This window comes from Lissotriton vulgaris, chromosome 1_1 (genome assembly GCF_964263255.1).
Source record: "Lissotriton vulgaris chromosome 1_1, aLisVul1.2, whole genome shotgun sequence".
Taxonomy (NCBI): domain Eukaryota; kingdom Metazoa; phylum Chordata; class Amphibia; order Caudata; family Salamandridae; genus Lissotriton; species Lissotriton vulgaris.
Window position 1 is genome coordinate 1260530500 of NC_141685.1, and position 21874 is coordinate 1260552373.

Below are 21874 nucleotides of genomic sequence, written 5' to 3' on the forward strand. Positions count from 1 at the left end.
TTTGCTTCAGTATAGCATTCAAAAAGTAACGCTAACCAGATATTAAACCTTTGAGAATCTGGGCCCATGTGTATTGAATTGAAATACAGAAATGGCTAGTATATGTCAAGATAAAAAATGTTTATGATTGACATTCAGTTTTGAGAAGTCTGAAAAAGGATTTAATATTGAAGTGAATAATTAATAAAATCATGGTGTCATGAATTCCTGCTGGATCTAGATTTTTGCCATGAAAGAATATCCAAAGTTTTACTCCAAGTTGAATTCTACACTTTGGCACTTTAATAGATTAACTCCTAATTTTGGAACCAAGACTGTGAGTTGCATGAATTGGAGCTGTGTCTATATATATTATGTGGAAAGTTCACAGGACCAGATCCCTAATAAACTGGAAATTTAAACAGCAACAGCAGAGACAGATGTGATATGGCAGTTTAGCACTTTGGAATTAGTACCTTAGTTAATTTATATTCTGCCTGAATACTAACATACCCTGGTTCATATACAATTGAGCACAACAACACATTCAAGCTTTGAGTTGGATTAATGCATGGTGGCACTTTAGATTTACACTTTTTCGCATGCTTTTGTACTAACACTTTACTTATTATGAGAAGAAGGAGATTGAACATAACCCAAATAACCTTTAAAAGACATCTTTGTTTTGTGATTAACAACAGCCATTACAGAAAAAAACATTGCACCTATGTTTTGCAATAGCTAAAAACAAAAAACAAGTTTAAAAATCCAATGTTTTGAAATATTGACTATGGTTAAAGTGCCATACATGTGCAATGACAATATACTACAAGATCTCTCACTCAAATTGAATTGAATTAATGAAGTTGACAGTTTTACTGATTAAAGAGCATTCATTTGTATTAAAACAATATAATAATGCTCATATCATGCTCATAGTCCTAATTTCTTAAAATCTGCAATTAAAAAGTTGTCCTCTGCCAAGTAAATTTGGGGCAACATCAACCCAAGTGAATAAGACCTTCTCTATAATAGCTGCAAAATCTGGTGATTGAATGGAGTTTCATTTTAATTTGATTTCTCCTTCATCAAGCAGGCAAAGGTGTAGTTGTAAAAGAAACCGCATGATAAGGAGCAAAAAGGCTTTTAGCTTTATTTTCCTTTAGCAAAAAAAACATCTTCATGAGCACCACAACTCTCAAGCTCTCTTGCACAAAATATAGTCACACATTTTGTTTTCTTTGACAGGCTCTTAAAAAGTGATTTGGAATTAAGCTGGTCCCAAGGGCCTTCCATTTTCAGTTTCTTTAAGTGCTTGACTATTGTACTGTGCAAAGGTGCATTGCCTTTAAGAGTGGCCGGCACAGCTCACGAGTTGGGGTGGCTGGCGCGGGTGGGGTAGTGGGGGATTGGGCTCACGGGCTGCTTAAAAAAAATAATACCAATAATAATTAAAAAACGTACCTTGCGGCGGCCGGGTCCCACGTTTTCTCTACTGCTCGCCTGTGTCAGACTCCAGATCGGGACAGGAAGCAGGCAGCCAGGCTCCCACCCCTAAACAAATCACAACGCTCCAATGGAGCATTGTGATTGGTCTGAGCGCTGTGACAAGGCACTTAGGCAGGGGCTGTAGGAGTGGGCATGTTCCCCATGCAGGCTATAATGCAGTCTTCATGGAGAACAAGGGGGTGTGAGGCCTGAGAGGGCCAAACAAACAGTCACTGCGCACAGGAGTGTCTACCACTCCTCCCATGCAGCTCCACCCCTCCCCCTCATGCACTGCCACAGCAGGAGAAAAAAATATAATGATAATAACATTCCTTTATTATCATTTTATTTTTTCCTTTCTTTGCTTTCCTGGCAGTGGGGCGATGCTCCTCCTCCTTGGTGAAGGAGCCGCCACTGGTTGCCTTGTGTTATTGGACTGTCAAACGCTTGGCATAAAATACCTTTAAGTGTGTTTGTTTTGGCTATTTTCATGTTAAACCTATATCTGACCTGGGCACGTTTTGCTCTTAATTCTTGATCAACTAATCCAAATTCCAGACGAATTTGCACAGGACTTGACGATTATAGCAGGGCAAATATACTTGTAAAAAGTTTGCTCTATTCTGCATTCAACCAAGCATTGAGTTTTTACGAAACGGCTTCCATACGATTGGTTAGCTTTTGTATTTATTTGGCTTTAATAACCTTAAAGAGCTGCATAATGGATGGGCCATCAAATTGGATGGTTTTAACACAGCAGATCTCAAAGCTATGTACTTTCTTTTTAGCCTTGCCAAATGTGCTTCATGATCGCCTTTTGTATGCAAAGTGTCACCCAGGTAGTTATAATAAACCACCTTCCACACTCGAGGCCATGACATTATATTTTACGGGACCAAATGACAATATTTTAGTTTTTTCATAGTTAATCACAATTTGGTTGTTTTCACAATGCTTTCATAGACTCCTCAAAGTGCGCTGAAGACCAGTTCTGATATATTCCTAACTCACCATGTCGTCTGAAAAGCAGATAGTAAATGCACAAAGGCCATTTAGTTTACGTGGGCAGGGCCGTGGATTCAAAAGGTTCTCCTCTATATTATGTTATGTTATCCGCTATTTGTAGCGTGCACGGATACTCGGAAGTGTCCCGGCGCGAAAGCCTATTCAAAGGAGAGCAGAGGTGAATGCAGCGGCAAGAAGACTAATTAAAAAGCAAGGTTTTTAACTGCTTTTTAAACAGCTTAAGGTCATTGTTGTTCCTAAGCCTGAAGGGCTGGCTGTTCCAGGCCATAGCCGCCCTAACAGAGAGGGAGCTACCTCCCATTCTGGCGAGGCAGTGGCGTGGAATAACAGCAAGACATTGTCCCGTGGAGTGGAGATGTCTAGATGGCACATAGAAATCAAAGCGCCTATTGAGATACAGAGGTCCTGATTTGTAGAGGGCGCCATGAGCAATGGTCAGAACTCGCTGGTCAATTGGAAGCCAGTGCAAATCATGAAGAAGATGCTTAATACTGGAACTACCCTGGATACGCAGTAGCGTTCTAGTGGCCCCATGCTGGATGATCTGTAACTTTTTAAGCTGGTAGCCGGAGAGGCCGATGTAGAGGACATGGGCATAATCCAGCCGCGAAAGAATGAGCGTGCAGGTCACCATTTATTTTGCCACTTTAGGCAATAGCGGCAGGAATTTCTTAAAGAGTTTCAATGTGCCGAAACACCCCTGCCAGTTTATTGATCGGTGACAGAAATCTGAAATCCTCACTACCAGACCCCCAGGTTTTTACTCTAAATCAGTATTATATAAATTAAAAAGCAGTGGAGCTCGTACAAACCCTTAGTTAGATCCTTTCTTGGTGATGTAAGTCTAAAATATTGAATGGCAGGAAATACTAAATAACAGGGGTGACAGGTCATTAACCTAACCGAGGTGTGTAAGTCAGCTAGCCATTTAAAAAGAGACTTCATATGCCTAACCCATACCAACAGAGGCTGATTATGCAGTAGGATTAATATTGTGCTCAGAGGAAACAGTTTTCCAACACAACTTTTATTTAAACTTGGTGATAATACATATTAGAACATTGGAATGTTAAGAACTCAGTTGAAGTTGCTCTGTGCTTATACAAGTTGGTATAAGCCTTCTGCTCCAACATTCGAATGTTTGTTTTTGTCTTTCTCCCTTTTCAATTTAAAACAGGCTATTCTTAGTGGGTTGAATACTCTAATAGCCTTATAGCCCTTGTGCCTCTGGCTATGTAGCGGCTTGGGCATATAACTCCGGTTCAGGGCCTTTAAAAAGTTAGTGTAACCTTCAGCTGTGCGCTATAAGGCCATAAAATATGGTGACAGTTAGATTTTTGGACCTTCCAGTTATTAGATTTAATGAAATTCTTCCACCCCTGTTTCAGATGTCTAACTGTGAGACGATTAGCTATCGAAACTCTAATTACCTTCTGGGTTCTCCTGGATACCCAGGAGATATTTTTTTCATTTGATCTTCGCACCATATTTGTGTCTGGACTCGAATAATATGCATTCAGAGCCAACATTTAGAGATTGTCACATTTCAAGGCTAACTATATCATTAAACGTATTAATCACTAGGTCAGCTGGGCTTTGGATGAGGCAAAATCTGCTATGGCTCACTCAGCCTGAAACACATACAGCCATACTGCATTCCAAACTTGCTCTGAAGTTGTTAATAAAATCCTTGATTCTACTTTCAGAGAGCGCTCCAGTTTTAGGTTATCCAAGTTTAGTTGTCCAAGAGCACCATGAACCGTCTCTACACTGCATCCACCACACCACCACTGTTAGAAAAAGAACACAATAATGTTGGGATGAACACAGGGGAAAGGGGTTGGAAACAAACAATAAACTGAAATACCAACCTAAAATAAAAAGCTAAAAAAATTTACCAAATTAACAAATGTGACAATCCACTATCCTCCAGAGTTCCCACTTGGTCTAACAGAACGAGTAATCATAAGGCAAATGTTAGTCAGATAGCAGGACAGTTCTATCACCCAAAACGGACACTGACAGATACCACCTAAAGGGTACTTAGGGTTTTCTAAAGGAAGGAAACAAAATACTGTGGATGCTAATCAATCACTCTGGAGGAGGGGCACCACACTATGACCTTACAACAGTGTACACAAACAAGAATATGATGTGTACATACATTACTTGGCACTGCTCAAAATCATACAGAATACAACACGTAGCTTGTGTAGAGTATCAACCTACGTACATAATCGATGCATGATCTCCATTAGTATGCAGAGAAAGTGCACATTGATGTTTAGTGTCTCTCCTCATATGATAGAACATGAGTTGCACAAAAATAAAGAGTTCCTAGGGAGGTTGAAAGAGAACACAATACACACAATAAACAACATACTTAGCTGTGCAGCTAAATTAACCTAGCATAGCTGTATATATAATGTTTGGCATCTTGAGATGTGCAGAGTTCCCGCCGGCGGTCAGAGGCACCAAGCTTTCTTTTATGCAGGTTCGCCTCCAGAGTCCCAAGCATGGCGACAAGTACCTCCCAATGAGCACGGGGGCAGAAGGATTAATATCAAAGTGGGAGAGATCTTAAATAGAGTACTTATCCTATCCACATGGAGACGTGTGATCCAAATTCTGAGGCTGGTCAAGAGATGCGTTAAGTCTGGATTCCTGGATGCAAATCATCGTATATTCAGGATCATGCTGCCTATAATTCAGAGTTTTAACCTGGAAGCCAAGGCTTTGAGGTCTTGCAAGATTTTGTTAGGCCGTCTGATGTTGTTCTCATGGATCATTTGGCAGCTGAGAATGACTCACTCTAATGTTGTTGTTGTGGATGACTTGGCAGCTGACGATGCCTCACCAGTTGTATGCATCCCCGTCTCATGTTGTTGTGAATAACTTGCCAGCTGAGAATGCCTCACCATTATTCAGACCCTCTTAAATGTTCTGCCCAAAAAGGTGACCTAAGGTGTCAAGCATCCTTACTTCAACTGTTGAAGAAATCTAATGCTGACCCAGCTGTGTTCAGCAACTTTCTACCAATTTCCCTTCTGCTGGCACCTGCAAAAAAGCTAGAGAAACTGGCTCAGTGACTGCTAGCTGATTTCATCAAGTTAACCAGCCTCCGTCATGATGATCAATCTGGCTTCAGCCCTTGACACAGCAGGGAGACAGCCTTGGTAGAAGTGGCTAAATATGTGAGAATGACTATTGATGGTGGCGCACTGGCTATGTTAGTCCTGTTAGACCTATCAGAAGTATTCAACATGGTTTCACACCCGATCCTACTGGAAAGACTAAGTCAGTTTGGCGTTCGGGGTGGCACTCTCCTGGATCCAATCCTCACTTGAAGACCATTCCCTCCAGGTCTTTCTTTGGCCATTTCAATCTACACTGAAACCTTTACTGTGTGGAGTGCCTCAGGGCTCTGCTCTAAGCCCGTTGCTCTTTAATATTTACTTGGCACTACTGTCGTCGCTCAGTGCATCATGGGGGGTGAAGGTGGTCTCTTATGCAGATGATACTCAGTTGGTGTTCTCTTTTAAAGAACAATCCGCTGATGCCTTCTACAAATTCAAGGACTGCCTGATAGATATTTCCAGATGGATGAACAGTAACTGGTAAATACTGATAAGACTGAGGTCTTGTTTTTTAGCCAGGCACCTCCTCCCCTTGGTGCTTATAGTGGCCCACAGACCTGGGACCCCTGCTGGTTCCAGCGGACGCAGCAAGAAATCTTGGCATCAAATGGGAGACACATCTATCTTTCATGGCACAAGTACAGCAGATTTCTTCAGAATGTTTCGGGAAGCTGAGAATCATAAGGAAATTCCTCCATCTGCTCCTGGAGGACAGCCGCAGGATCACAGTAATTGCACTGGTGACCTCACATTTGAATTACGCCAACAGTTTATCTCTGGGGCTGCCAGCTTACCTGATTTATAGACTACAGATGGTTCAGAACACTGCGGCAAGGCACATTCACCGGGTCCCCTTCCATCATCATACCTCCCCTATCTTAGACAACTACATTGGCTCCCGGTGGCTAAGAGGATACAATTTGAGTTGTTGACATTTGCTTTCCGAGCCATGGGTGACATGGGCCCAGGCTACCTTAAGCATAGGCTCAGCCCATATTGGCAGGAACCAACTCTAAGAGCCAACTACTAGTGTCTGCTCTGCGTACCCCGATATGCCAAGACTCAACAAGGGGTCAGGTCTTTTTTTGGTCAGGATTGTAAGATTGTGGAACTATCTGCCATCTTATTTGCGCCAGAAAGAATTGGAACATGACACTAAGCACGAGATGGCAGTGGTATATCCTGGCCAGCCCCTCTGTAAAAGTTTGTAATAAATAGTCAAGATATATACACAGGGATATTCTCCAGCGTGCTCAATGTCGAACACCGTGCCATCCACAGTGTTGTACTGTATGTGGAAAACCCCACATCGAAATAAGACCAAACGTTTTGTCAGACAGAGCACAACCCAAAATGTTTGTTACCACAATGGTTAGAGTAGACCAAACATGCGTGGCATCATATAAAGCACAACTCAAGTATTGTCCAAAAAACAGAAGAGGCTTTTTATTTTCAAATCTTTTCAGTTTCACGACGCTTCCTGAGTGGTTGAGAAGAGACTTCTATATTCAGAACAAAGTTACTAAAGCAGTTAAGACTATACAAGACCAGATCTGTTCCAAATATGATAATATGAGCAAGAGAAGTAGAGCCTTGAAGGTACAGAATCACGCAGTCTGTAATGCTAGGACGGTCCTGTGTCGTCAGAAGTATCTCTGATGGAAAATTCAGAGTGCGGATAACCTTCGTGAAATTAGACAAGTACGATGTAAATGTAAATGTATTTGAGCTTATATAGCGCACAGCTACCCGCAGTGGGTTTCCCGGCGCTTGCTTAGGGAACCATCCTGGTATTCCCCTGTGAGATTGCCCCGGCAGGGTAGCCACAAGGTGAAAGACAGGCATCCCGCCGCAAGGGGCCGTTGTGGAGATTAAGCAAGCTATTGCCCAGAGTCGCAGAGTGTGAACCTGTGAGTCAAGAAAGCACCGGAACGAGAATTATCGAGTCCGTGGAATTTTTAGCCCAAGACCCGCCGAGGCAGGGAATTGAACCCTGGTCCAGGGCCGATCGCAGCTTCCGGGTCTGCCGCCTCTAACCCCTGAGCCACACTTCTCCACATAGACTATCCTATTACTTTTAAAGTACTGAAACGCTGCATACAGTTGAAATGTCAGCACTAACACAAATACGGGAAAGGCCACCTAGTAATGGCACAGGAAGTAATACCCCAGGGGTTTCAATAGCCTATACGGGACAAACTCTTGAAAACGCCACGCCAAAAAGACTTGGTTCTAAATATAGAAGTCTCTTCTCAACCACTCAGGAAGCGTTGTGGAACCGAAAAACGCGTACACAGTGTCTTTTTAGCCTTGAAAATGTTGTCCCAAGACGAAACACGTGTTGGCTGTGATTCTCTGTATATCTAGGTGTCAACTGTGATGAGTCAACTTTGATCAAGATTTGAAAATAAAAAGACTCTTCTGTTTTTTGGACAATACCTGAGTTGTGCTTTATATGATGCCACGCATGTTTGGTCTACTCTAACCATTGTGGTAACAAACTTTTTGGGTTGTGCTCTGTCTAACAAAACTTTTGGTCAGAATTGGAACATGAGTTTAAGAAGAATCTGCAAGGGTGGTTTCACGTTTGTTGGCTGCTTTACTGCTGTAGTCTGTGCAGCCCTGGGACACCTCTTTTTGAGGAAGCTGCGTGCTTTATTAATGCCTATTGTATTGTATTGTATACCCTACATACCCAAGACCATGATGAACTGAAAGTGTGTGCAGAAGGCCACATGGGTGCACATGCTTAAAGTGTGGATGAGAGTGCGGAATGCCAAAGAAGGCGGCAAGAGAACTGCAGGTTTGTAGGCAACGGCCACCAGCGGGATTCCTCAGCGACAAGTATGGTGGCCACCTCTGAATTGCTGACACCTACAAATGTTGTATAGCTAATGTATCTCACTAAATGCAACAACCTGAATATGAAATTCTAGACCAGATCAGATGGTCACTCTCAGTCTGCATAGGGAAACACTTATACTTGTACAAAAGATATACAGAGTTGCTGTTACAAACAAATAGTCAATCACATTTATGGGATTCTATTCCACTCATACCTTGTCTGAGATTCACAGAATGTAGAGCTGGGACCTGCCAAGATGGCATTAGTCTCTTGATGATAACAGCAGTACATTTTGTATTGACGTCACCACTGAATATTGTTTACTTATGCTGACCCTTCTATATCACATACCAAATGAAATCAGATGGCATTTGGGAATAATATTGCCCTTCCAGGACAAACGTAAGAATTAACAAAAACAATATATAAACTAGACTATGCATCATGATGGAAGTGGAGGTGAAATAACAGAAAACAGTCTTAAGAAAATCTCAAAGGTGAAGAAATCGGATTCAGAGATCTACCAACACATGTTCACAAACCAGCCCCCTTTACATCTGCCATGAGAGGAAAGCAGGGCAGAAGATGAAAGGACCAAATAGTTCTGTAAGTTAGTATATTCAAACAACCAGGTCAACCATAGGAAAATAATAGCAAACTCTGAAGAAAATTCAGGAGAGAACAACTACCTATTTGCCTACTAAAAACAGCAGTATTACCGTACCCCAGGGCCAACGTATTCAGAGCTGATGCAGCACAGTGTTCTCTATATTTAGGCTCTGGTATAATTCTTTATCAATTTGCTCCACTGGTCACATGGACCTTTTATTGTTGACTGAATGCTTTTGCAAGAATCGAGCATCAACACATTAGCATTCTCCCCAGCCCGGGCACTTCTAAATGACAGTGTCGGACTCGTAGGGTAGTTTTACATGTCTTCATTCCTCAGTGTGGGAATGCGAACTCAATTCAGCCCCTTTACTGTCCTTTTTAGGCACTACCACTAAGAGAGAGACCCAAGACTTTTGCCCCGTGAAGCACTTGATGCTGTCATGCTTGAGTAAGGAATCAAGTTCTTTTTCAACAGCTTCTTGCAATTGAAAAGCAACTCTTCTATGCCACAGGACAAACATCTTCATTTATATGTTATTGTACTTTCTTAGACTTGAGTTTCCTAACCCATGAAATAACGAAGGAAACTGACTTACTATTTCATGATGTGCATTCATGTTGTAGTTCACTGAGATCAGTCCCAAATCAGAACCAATGTTAAAACTGAGCAGGCAGGCACTTGAATTGGTACCTTGAAGTACATGAATGGGTGCTTGTACCTTTGCTTTCATGTGCTTCATTTAAGCAAGAAATGAACCTTTAATTTTTAGTGGTGTTGATGCTGCCCATGTATAAACTTTAGTTTTCGATGGTGTAAGATGTGGCAACAGAGTCAACTCTTGATAATTCTCCTCAGGAATTATGTTTATCAACTCACCACTATCAATGATGAAAGGTATCAAACAACTATTTATTTTTAATGAGATCTTCGAACAATGTTCAAATGTCTTTGGTGCTTCTTCATGTTGACTCCTCTTTATCCAGTGTTTTTTCTCACATGGGACTACATAGGCTTGTCTTTGTAAACATTGACATTGCACAACTATCATTATCACTTTCACTGGAAACTGAGGTGGAGGAACCCTTTGATGATGATCAACATCGTTTGGTGTTTATTTGTTTCAGGTGTTATTGCCGCTAGGCCTGGTGGACATGCTTTGAATGCAACTTGTGGAGAGTCCAGGCGGCCATTTTGTTTTTGCGCAGAGACGCACTTGTTCTCTCTTTAGACCTGCAAACCATCACAAAATGTTTCGCATTGACCACAGCCATTACAAATCTGTCCGATAGCAGGACAGTTTCCTCCATTTGGAAATGACTGTCCGCACCTGAAGCACAACTTCTTTTTCTAGGGAGACACGGCTCGGTGTGTCCCGTCCTTTGGCCTTGTCTTACTTTTCATGGTGAATTCACATTGGACACCTCTGGCCTCAATGCCAGCAGCTTGTTGATCAGCTCACTCCTCAGCTCAAGCAGCTGCAAGGACTCTATCTAAACTAAGAGTCTCTTTTAGAATCCGTCTTCTAAATGAATCTGACAGATAGACATCAAAGACTCTGAGACGTATAGCTCCCTCATCATTAAACTTGTTGAATATACAGTGTTTGCTGAGCTTATCCAGTCTCTCCTGAAATTCAATGATGGTTTCAATCACTTTCTGTTGTTCCTGAACAAACACATATCTTTCATAGTCTGTATTCGGCAGTGGATTGAATCTGAGGTTCATGGCTGCTTTGATTTGATCATACATAATTTCATCAACTCAGGGTATTTTCTTTAGGATGTCTTTTACACCATCGCAAACAATATTTTTTAACTCCTTTCTAATCGTTTTGTCATCACTTGCTTCCATGGCATCAATGACATCTTTAAATGCCTCCAACTACACAACCCATGAGCCAATATTTTTCTTTTTGGCATTATCAAAACTGGATGGCGGTTTTTAGAACGTGGCAGCAGTGTTACCATTGGTGTACAGCAGTGGTCTCTTGGTCAGGACTTGATAATATGGTTCAGGTAACACATTTCTAAGGCCTTGCAAAGTGCTGTCCTCTAGGTCACCTTTACTACTCACAGGAAACTAAGGAAACCTGGCTTTTGTCTTATCCTCCATTGAAAAGAATGAACTCTTATTCTTCTGAAGATATATGGATTTGTTCTGACACCACTTGCCAGTCTTGTGGGCCTGCTGCTATGAATATGATCAGCTTTGTAAGCACAAACCCAAGACTTTCTTCTGGGGTTGTGATGCCTGTCTCTGAGGTCATACAACTGTCTCAATTTGGGTTTTGGTGAGTACCAAATCTCTGTTATATTTGAGACACCTGTTTGGTCTGTGCCTGGCAGCGCCTCCTATCGTCACTTTAGCTTGTTCTTGGGTGTTTCTCTGTTTTGCATCTTCAAGCTTAGTCTCATCTGCTTTTAGCGTTATCACTCTGTATACTATTTTGTATTATGGTGTGTAGCAGCATAGTACCTTTAGTTGTGGCCTTCTCATTCAGTTACCAGCATCAACATATAGGGCCATATTCACAAGAATGGCGATAACATTATCGCCGCATTAGCGGCAGGAAACTGCCGCTAAATCAGCGATAAGGGGCTTGATAGTATGCCCTAGAGAATTCCAATAGAAGCCCAGGTTTGATGTCCTTGACACCAGAACCTGTGTTTCTATTGGAATACTCTAGGGAATATTGTCAAGGCCGCCATCGCCGCTGTAGCGGCAGTTTCCTGCCGTTAAAGCAGCAATAATGTTATCGCCATTCTTGATAATATGGCCCTATATGTTGATGGCTGGGAACTGAATGAGAATGCCACAACTAAAAATACTATGCTTCTCAATCATTGAGTAAGTTAATTTATCTGAAAAGCATATGTCTATATAATTGTGCAATGGAAATTTGTATATTTTAAAGTAAACAATGCAAAATATGATAACAAGGAGATCCCAGAATGATAGATAAATTGGTTCCCTAAACGAATTTCCCTTTTCTAAATAAAACATCAAAAGTGGCTAGGTGCAGCTCTAAGGGGAAGGTGTCAGCATCAAACAAACAAAAGTTAAGGTTCAAGGGAAAAGGCACAGGTGCATGCATGAAACTCAACACTCTAGGCAGGGAAAATCAGCAGATTTTGAGAAAAGACTTCTCCCAGCGAAGTGAAGACAGACTCTGCTAAACTGTTCTAAGGAAAACACTATTAATGCATGAAAAATGATTCTGGAAACTTCTTCCCACCAACTCCATCTGAAGGAGACAATGTTCTCTGGGAGCTGGTAGTCTCCCTAGGTCCCAAGCGTTAAACAAAAAAGTATGCAGCTGCATGGCCGTGAAGTTAGCAACGGCCCAATCTGATTGATACAGGAGGCTCTGTCCCATCCCCACACACTGCAAATACACAGCCAGGTTCTAATTAAAATGTCTAATCTAACAGTTCTTAACAATAGACTGTTCTAGCTAACAAGCGCTGCTTGATAAGCACCTGCAGAGGAAAGAACAACGTGAAACTCACAGTGCAATTAATAAAAAAAGTTACACTATCTTAGGCCTGTTCGCAGTCATGCCAATTTTAAGAGTAAAAATGGCAGCTAAACGAATACAATTAACAAGAGCAAATACAGGAGTATATAACTGTGGTTTTCTCTATAGGTAATATATAGGTAATATAGCCACCAATTAACATTTTGATTAATAAAGTGCTATCACACACTGAATATATAGACAAGTAAACGTATAGAGCACACCATTATGCAGCTCCTCCGCTAAGGTGCTACTGCTATCATAATAGCTCCTGTTAATGGGCTAAAGAACTATACCTAATTTTCATTTGCATGCTTTTGGAAACTAAAGAGTGCAGTTACATGTGGCCTGAAATTCCAGATGTGGTCGGTATTACTATAGGAAGACTATGGGTTATTCTTCCTATATATTTCACCTGCTCAAAACAGACAAAATGTGCATGAGAATGCAGCCCCCAGATGAGCAATAATGTGTGGCATTCAATGCAGATGCCCGATTCCCTCATCTTAGTTCCCAGGTCCAGGGGCGGCTCCTCCACTGATTTCTCTCAGTGTGAGAAGCAGAAACATATAATGGTATTTTAAATACCATTATATGATTCTGCTTCTCGCACTGGGAGAAAGCAGAAGGCAGGGTATGCCTGGTTGGGGCGGGCAGGGAGGTTATGCCTGGTAGAGGGCGCTTGGTTGGTATGAGGGAGGAGTGACTTCCCACTATTGTGGGCCCTGACTGTTTGGTCGGCCTTCTGGGGCCGACCAAACCAGTCATGCGCACTCTACATTTTTGCTATGTAGGCTGCATGCAGCCTACATAGAGAAAATGGCCTCCCTACAGGCGTCCGGCTGGGCTCTGTCTGCACCAATCAGAACGCTGCCATTGCATCGTTGTGATCGGCTTACGGGAGGGGAGTGAGCATGACTGTTCCTGTTCAGGATCAGGAAAACGCTAAAGGCGGGACCCGGCCCACAAGCAGAGGCGGTGCGGGACCTGGTCAGGTAAGTTTAAAATAAAAAAATCTTTGATCGCCAAGCGAACTCCCGCCCCCCCCTCCGGCGAGTATTGCGAGCCGCGACTGCCCAGTTCTCATGAACTCGTGAAAGCGTGACCTCACAACCGAAGCATGAGTAACCGTAGTGTTATTAGGTATGGGTTTAGGAATGTAGAAGCGTTAGTGCACCACACATTGTAACAGGAGCCTAAGTTGCCAGTCCCTTGCATAGGCACTCTTACTGACAAGAGGAGTCCCAATAATATTCCAAGGTGTGAATACGCATATGCACTCCACACACATTGGTATGTCATGTGATATGTCCAAAAATTCTAATAAATGTTACAATATTTATAATATTTTGTAATTACTGTTGAAACTTCGTCGTGGTTGCTATTATGAAATATTAATATTTTACCTTTTATTATTACAATCAAGTGCTAATAATAATAACAATAATAATATTGGTAGTTTTAGTACAAGAAGTAGTAATAGTAGTAGTAGTAGTAGTTCTTCTCGAGCGAATCAGTTGTGACATATTAAGCATTGTTATCTTATATTCATAATTGAAGCGGACAGTATCTAAAAGTGCGCATTTAAGGGAAACCATGTTTTCTGTACCTCCTTCCAACTGCCATCATAAAATAGCATTTACGGTCATATTGGAAGAAGGGAACACATTTAATGGATTGTTTCGGTGATGTGCTCTTACTATTTAATAGAAATTGCCGATTCTGCAAAAATGACAGATTTTTACCTTTTTCTCACAACAGGTCTGACTGCGCAATATTGTACAATGACCGATCTGTGCTGGAAAACCACCACGTCAGCGCCGTCTACCGGATTATGCAAGATGAAGAGTTGAATATTTTTGTTAATTTGACCAAAGATGAATTTATGTGAGTCGATTTGCCTGCTCTTAATAAGAAAAACCTGCACCTGGTCCCTATCTTTTAATGCACCTTACATTCCTCTACTGTATCTTTGGTGTCCCCTGACCTCATCGCCTCCAACTCTCTAGGCCCATCCTTCTGCTCATCCTCTTCTGTGCTTTAGTTGCATGTCAATCTTTAATTCTGAGTTTCCATTCTCTTTTACTGTTGTTCATGTTCGGGCCAATTAAGTATGGTACTTAAACTCACCATCTTCTGAAGGAACTTGTTCCTTTGGCTGCACTCTTTCCTGTTTCTGACTGTCTGCCTGTGTTTGCATCCCACATGAAGTTAAGTACACTCGTATATATATAAATTCGTATATATAAACTTTATTGTTTAGTTAATTAAAACCATAACAATCAACAAGTGAAAGGAAAAAAAATTCCTTTACAGAAAACGATTAAAATTCTTCAGAATATGTTTTAAAAATGCACATCAGTAAGACAATTAGTAATTTAGAAATCCTCTTTGTTTTAAAATTTCATATTGCTTTCAAGCGCTTTTCAAAGGCTGTCTAGAACTTTATCAGCTTCCACTTGATTATGGGGGTTGTTGAGTCCAGAGCACCAATAATGGCAGACCTGCAGGTGCGTAGTCTCTAGACCCTAAGTACACTCCAGAGTCAGGCAAACTGTAGTACAGTGTCTGAAATTTGGGGCAGATTTACTTAGAATTTGTGCAACACAATGCAGCAAGGAAAGCTGCTGCGCTGCGTTGCGTGAATGCGAAAGAGCTGAAAAGCGCCATATCTACTAAGATATGGCGCTCCTTCTGTCTCCTTATGCTGGGCGCTTGAGGCCGCTAGCCCCAACGCCGGCACTGCTGTACTCAGTGTACGATAATACGGCATTACAGGCAAGTTTTTTTTTTGTGCATGAAGGGATAACTTCCTGCACACAAAAAAATCCATAGATCGCATTCCTCTTTCTATGTGTCCTGCAGAATGCAGCGCATGTGGGAAGAGGAAGTAACGTGTGGAAATAAAGATATTTCTACTCCTTACGCCTCACTTGGGAAGGCATAGCATTTTGACCCATTCCCAGGTTTAGTAGCGTTAGTAAATCTGGGAATGTGCCAACTCCATCTGTTGATGCGTGGCAATGCCCATACCCCTCCCGTGGAGGGCCTTCTCAATGCATGGTATCGCAAGGCAGCACTTAGTGCTGCCTTGTCTTACTTTGTGTTTACTAAACCACGCACAGCCATGGAAATTGGCCTTGCATGGCTAAATAAATGGCATAAATTATATTGTGTCCGGGCTGTGCCACAAAAGTGACACAACCCTGAACAAAACCATAGTAACTCTGCCCCTTGGATTTTACAGACTACTTGATACTACTTGACTACTCGATTACAGCCTTGTGACATCATATCTTTGGAGCCATTTTAGGTAACTCTTATTGCTGCCATAGGGGACACAATTTTCAGAACTGTAATGTCTTTTGAGTACAGGTAAGATTCATAACATAAATGCATATGATAATTGTGGTGCCTCATCCCTTTTGATAGTACAACTGGGAGAAGCCCGCCGCGGGAGTGCGGACCTGGTAACAACGCCACTACAGCATTGTCACGCAACAGGAGGTTGGCTTCACGAGCGCAGCTGAGTAAATGACATCAGGGAGACTTGGCGCAATTTTCACCAACCCACATGGGATTAAATGTGCCGTTATTTTTTGCTGAAATTAATTAAGAGGAACTCACTGGATATTCTAATCATGCACTACAAGAACCACAAGGCCGCTAATGTTGCCACACCCAGTGGGACAGGTTCTTGAAGGATGAAGTGCGTGATACATCGGAGGTTTCAGCTGTTTGCCATTGAGAAAGGGATAAGAGTCCCGAAACCGGTTTGGCTGGTGATATGAAGGTGACTGTTTCACAATGTTCCCAGTATGCAGCTGCCTCAATAAATGGATGAAATACTTACCAACCACTGGCTTCTTCTATGCAGGGCTAACTTTGTTTTGATATATATATATATATATATATACGACAAAGCACAGAAAAATATCAGGGCCAGACTAGTAAGCAACAAAAAGTCTACGACAGTCACATCTGGGTCAAGTTCGGATCTGAGTACAGATACGGAGGATCGCACACGTGGTATCCCTTTAGACGAGCTTCCACTGACCATCCATCAGGAGTTCGAAATCCTGAATCAGAAAAACGATCCAGGCCACCAGAACAGAGTACAAACGAGAGGCCAAACACTGAGGGGCAAGAGCTCCACCAAAAAAGTAAGAGGAAGAGGACGCGGGATGCCAGTAGAAGAAGAAAGTTGAAAAGGAAACACAGAAAAACCAAAATGTGCAAGCCCATTCAAGATGATAATGAAGTAAACAAGACTGTCATAAATATCTCAGACAGAACCCTGAGTCAGGCTGAGACTTCAGTGCTACAATTAGGTCTATCCTTTTGCCCCAGTGCCCCACTGAACTATGTTGACACTAGGGTGGATCTCTTCCTCTTCATTAGGAAATTGAAACTGATGAAAATATACGCAACACGCTCCAGCAGCAAGCAACGAACCCCGGATCCAGTGGGTTCGAATGTCAACAACTTGCAGGTACATGATTTAGAACTATTGAAAGACATGTACGCATTGGAATTGGCTGATGACAATGAGAGAAATGAACATGCTGTACTACAAGCCTGTGGAGTAACAGGCGAACGAGTCCAACACAGTGGCCTGAAATTAAAAACAAAATTCAATCCGAATGTCCCATTTGACAACATCGAAGCATATAACCAAGTGGTAACAAATGAGTTGAAACGAACTCGAATGAACTTCAAGAATTCCAAATGGGACAACCTAACCAAGGAACAACGAGATGCAATGAAAGCATTAGAGGATGATGGCTCTATTATAATCAAGCCCTCCGATAAGGGGGGCAACGTGGTAGTAATGAACTACAAAGACTACAAAGAGGAAGCCATGAGACAATTGAGCGACTCGTCATGTTATGAACTCATCAATTGGGAAAGGTATAGACGTACCATTAAGGAATACCACTCACTACTTGGGGAATGGTACCACACTGGCCTATTAGACACTGACGAGTATAAATTTTTAAAGACAGAGAATCCACGCATCCCCTGTATATACTTCCTCCCCAAGATCCATAAGGACCCCATTAGACCACCAGGGCGTCCTATTGTTTCATCAAATGGAGGGTTATTGGAGAACACATCCATATTCCTGGATCTGTATTTGAACCAATATGTACAAAATCTGAACTCATTTTGCAAAGACAGTACAGACTTTCTTAGAAGATTGCATGATGTGAAATGGGAGGAGGGATACTATATGATCAGTATGGATGTATGCTCTCTGTATACTTGTATTAATCAGGTGAAGGGTGTGGAAACCTGCATGCACTACCTAAGGAGCCGCCATGTGGATTGTTGGAGACACAACAACATGCTACAGAAAATGATGCTATTCTGTCTCCAAGAAAATATTTTTCTGTTTGAAAAGGCGGTATACCGGCAACTCTCCGGGACCGCAATGGGGACTTGTTTTGCCCCCAGCCTAGCGAATCTTTTCCTAGGCTGGTGGGAGGAACAGGTCGTCTGGGCTGAAGGATCTGAGATGTACACTGACCACATTCTTATGTGGGTCAGGTACATCGACGACCTATTTTTAATCTGGAACGGCCCTGAAACACTAGCGAGACAGTACATTAGCCCTCTAGGAAGCAACACCCTCAATCTTAAATTCACTTACGTAATCAGTAAAACATACTGTGAATTTTTGGATGTGGCAGTAGAGGTAAAGGAAGGGGATTTGACAACACGCCTTTTCCGGAAGGCTACAGCTGGGAATGCGGTCCTGCATGCGTCGAGCCACCATCCGACTCCCCTGAAGAGAAGTATTCCCTACGGGGAGCTTCTGAGGGCTCGACGCAACTGCAGCACCGAGGCAGATTTCCAGCTGGAACAAAAGGCCATGATAGAACGGTTCAGCCAAAGGGGTTATGATGAGGCAGTACTAACCAGTGCTCAGACCAAAGTCCAAGGTCTAAAACAGGAGGAAGTCCTTTTCAGTACATCTAGAAGTGACTCCAGAAGGAAAGAATTGGAGAACAGTACCCGACCCAATCCACCCAGAATGATTACTAACTACAGTAGGGGAGCCTGGGCTTTGGAAAGAGTAATGCGAGCTAACTGGAATATAGTAACATCTGACCCCATAGTGGGGGAACTAGTGGGGAACAGACCACAGATAACGTACCGAAGGGCACGATCCCTAAAAGACAAACTAGTTCGAAGCTATCCCGGCGAGGAAAAGAATACGAAATGGCCCCCAATTCCCAATGGTTTCACTACATGTGGGAGCTGTAAATGTGACCGCAATGGGAAATCCTGTAAAAACTATAAAACAGGAACAGGTCAAATACGCACCATCAGTCAACCCATTAACTGCAATACCGATTTTGCCATCTACGTACTGGAATGCCCATGCGGGCTCCAGTACGTGGGAAGCACCAAGCATCCACTTAAAATCAGGATCCTGCAGCACCTCCGTGCCATTTCGAATAAAGACCATAATTATCCCATGGCTCGCCATTATGAAGAAAAACATGAAAGTAATAATGGCAGCCTTAGATTCTATGGAATAGATAAGATACCTAGAACCATCAGAGGTGGGGACCGTGAAACGCAGCTTAGGATGAGAGAGTCCAGAAGAATCATTGATATGGAGAGTAAGGCCCCAAAAGGACTTAATTATGGGGAGGAATTAGCATCTCATATAGGCTCTTAGAACTGTTCAGGACTAAGCAGAAGTAGACCCGCGTTGTGATGAATGATCTGTATGTTACACTTTTGCACGTTTTATTTATAAAAATTTTTTCCTATGTTTAGATATGCGTAAGACAATGAGTGGGGTGGCTCAGCCTCTAGTAATTGGGAGACTGTATGGCATTATCCCCACAGCTTGAATTGTATGTAAGGCATTAACAGCTGAACATAGGAAGATGACCCCATACTCAGGATAATGGATTTAAATTTGAGTTGGATGTCACTTAATTTTATGTTTTTCTTGGAATTTTCACTGTATATACACATGCATTTGGATCGAAATTTCTCACGTTACACTCATCCTCAATTAAAGCACTCATACCTTGACCTTTACCGCCCATCACCCCCTGTCTAATCTTATATGATGGTCAAATTACGAGGGGAGCTCTCCTCTATTTGACACAGCCCCGCCTGTTGACATTAACCACGCATTCAAATCAGGGAGCTCCCATTTATTGATCACGGGACTATGGTCCCGATCCGCTGTATCAAACTACATTTCCCAGGATACCGAGCGGTTTTCAAGCCGGCGCTAGCACCACCTCACGAGTAATATTTACCGTGACACTGGTACATGCGAGTTTTATTGCTTAAAACATTTAATTGTCAATGTTACCGGCAGGGCACACAGTCAACTATGATTACGACCACTGTTTAATTTTGGCAGTGGGGTAGGCAAACATCGTCCACTTCCCACACAACATACATAAACATCAACGAACATACATTGAATGTTGAATTATGGACATAATGAAATTAATTTGTTAAATTTAATCGTTCATTGTAAATGGTTTACCTTAAGTATTTCTTTTATGTCTATTGTTTACAAAAATAGTTGTGGGACTATAAATGTGGCAAAAAACAAAATGGCGGTTACTTGAAAAAGGCTTACGCCGAAACGCGTCGTCTTGGGTTAACGAGTGCACAATAAAGGGATTTTGTGCAAGGTTTCCTGGTGTGCCGTCTCTGCTTCCTTCTATTTGGGGGGACCCAGTACTTTCAATATATATATATATATATATATATATATATATATATATATTTTTTTCACGCCGGCGCAATCCTTCCCAGGTTGATCAAAAGGAATCACACAGGAGCCGTGGCCTCTATTTCAGTGCAGATTTATTGCAGACACAAACGTCCTACGCGTTTCGGAGTGAAACACTCCTTCGTCACGGGCAAACTTTGTGCATTTCATCTTTGTTAATAAAGTAAATCAACATGTCACGTGATACAATCAACATAAACAAAATACTATTTCATATTATAAATCATATGACTATTTCCAGTGTTTTAGGTTTTTTAAGGTTTTTGTAGAGGGAAGGTAAATGACTAGCATATCTTGAACATTGTTTTACATGTATAAAACTTCATTGTTTACGAGTAGCGCGTTCGAGTAACACACATTAACTTGCAACAGTTAAAGGTCACCTCTCAAATATTTACTCCATTTGTTAACTCCAAGATGAAATAATAAAGTTCATAATACTGGACGACACAGGGATGGTAAAATGGATTACCGCATAAATAAATTAATGTCGGCCGTCCTGGGATTTGAACCCGTCATGTTCAAAAGTAAAACAGTAATGTCTTAACCCACAGTGCTACGGGCGTATCTTATCATTCTACCTCAAAAGGGTACAGCTTGTGCTGGGCTAGCTTTGTTGGTGCTTTAAATAGAATGGAACATGCAGCCTAATTAATCAGACTGGATTTGTGCTACAATAATCATAAACGCCCCAGTGGGCATGCATTTGTATAAAATCATTGAATCATAGTTTACAAGTTATTGCTGGTAACCAGTAGATTCGATACGTAAATACTACTGCTAATTCCTGCAATTCAAAAGCAAAAACTTTATCAAACATAACCGTCATTGTTTGATGTGAACCATTCAATTCTGAAGGAAAGCCCATGCATATATTAATATCGGCACTGGGGCTACGCGCTGTCTACATCATTATCGTAGAATCTATCAAACACGTAGTATTTGTGGAACATGAGGGTCCGAGGAGGACTCGTACACGCTGGTTAGCACAGTTCAATAACGCCCAAGTGGGCTAGATCATGATTAAGAGAATTTGCTGGAGTGCTGCCCATGTGGGCAAACTGTTCAAAGGGTAGCCAATTCATCTCTTCTTCCCCAAGCATCTGTTACCTTAAGGAAAGACAGAATGTCTATTAAAATCTTCATATCGCAACAGAGGTTACTGAAGAAGGCACACAAAATTTCTAAAAAACAGCAAGCAGAAAAAACAGCAGGTTTGCATGGACAATTTGAATCAAACATGCATTTTAGTATAAATGTACTGATAGCTCCTCATCCATATTCAACCCATGGGGCACAATGGTGTTGAATCTAATAATGAATTTGGATTCCAATTTTCTAAGTTCTAACAATCTGTTGCCACCTCTTGTATTAGGAAAAACACAATCAATGGCAGCAAATTTGATGAGATTGGCATTACTGTTGTGATTCTCTTGAAAATGCCGGGCTACTGGATATGTTTTGTCATTTTTATGGATAGCCCTCAAATGCT

The 21874-nt window shown here is 41.8% G+C and overlaps 1 protein-coding gene across 2 annotated transcripts in view; it reads left to right on the plus strand.

The window, feature by feature from the left end:
• The window catches only part of PDE1B (phosphodiesterase 1B), a 1669085-nt gene that overhangs the window by 1261591 nt on the left and 385620 nt on the right, over window positions 1–21874 (plus strand). For both annotated transcript variants that reach the window (XM_086964603.1, XM_086964607.1), the window contains one exon: window positions 14367–14492. In XM_086964603.1, coding sequence (XP_086820729.1) covers window positions 14367–14492 — 126 coding nt within the window. The remainder of the gene's footprint in view (window positions 1–14366; window positions 14493–21874) is intronic.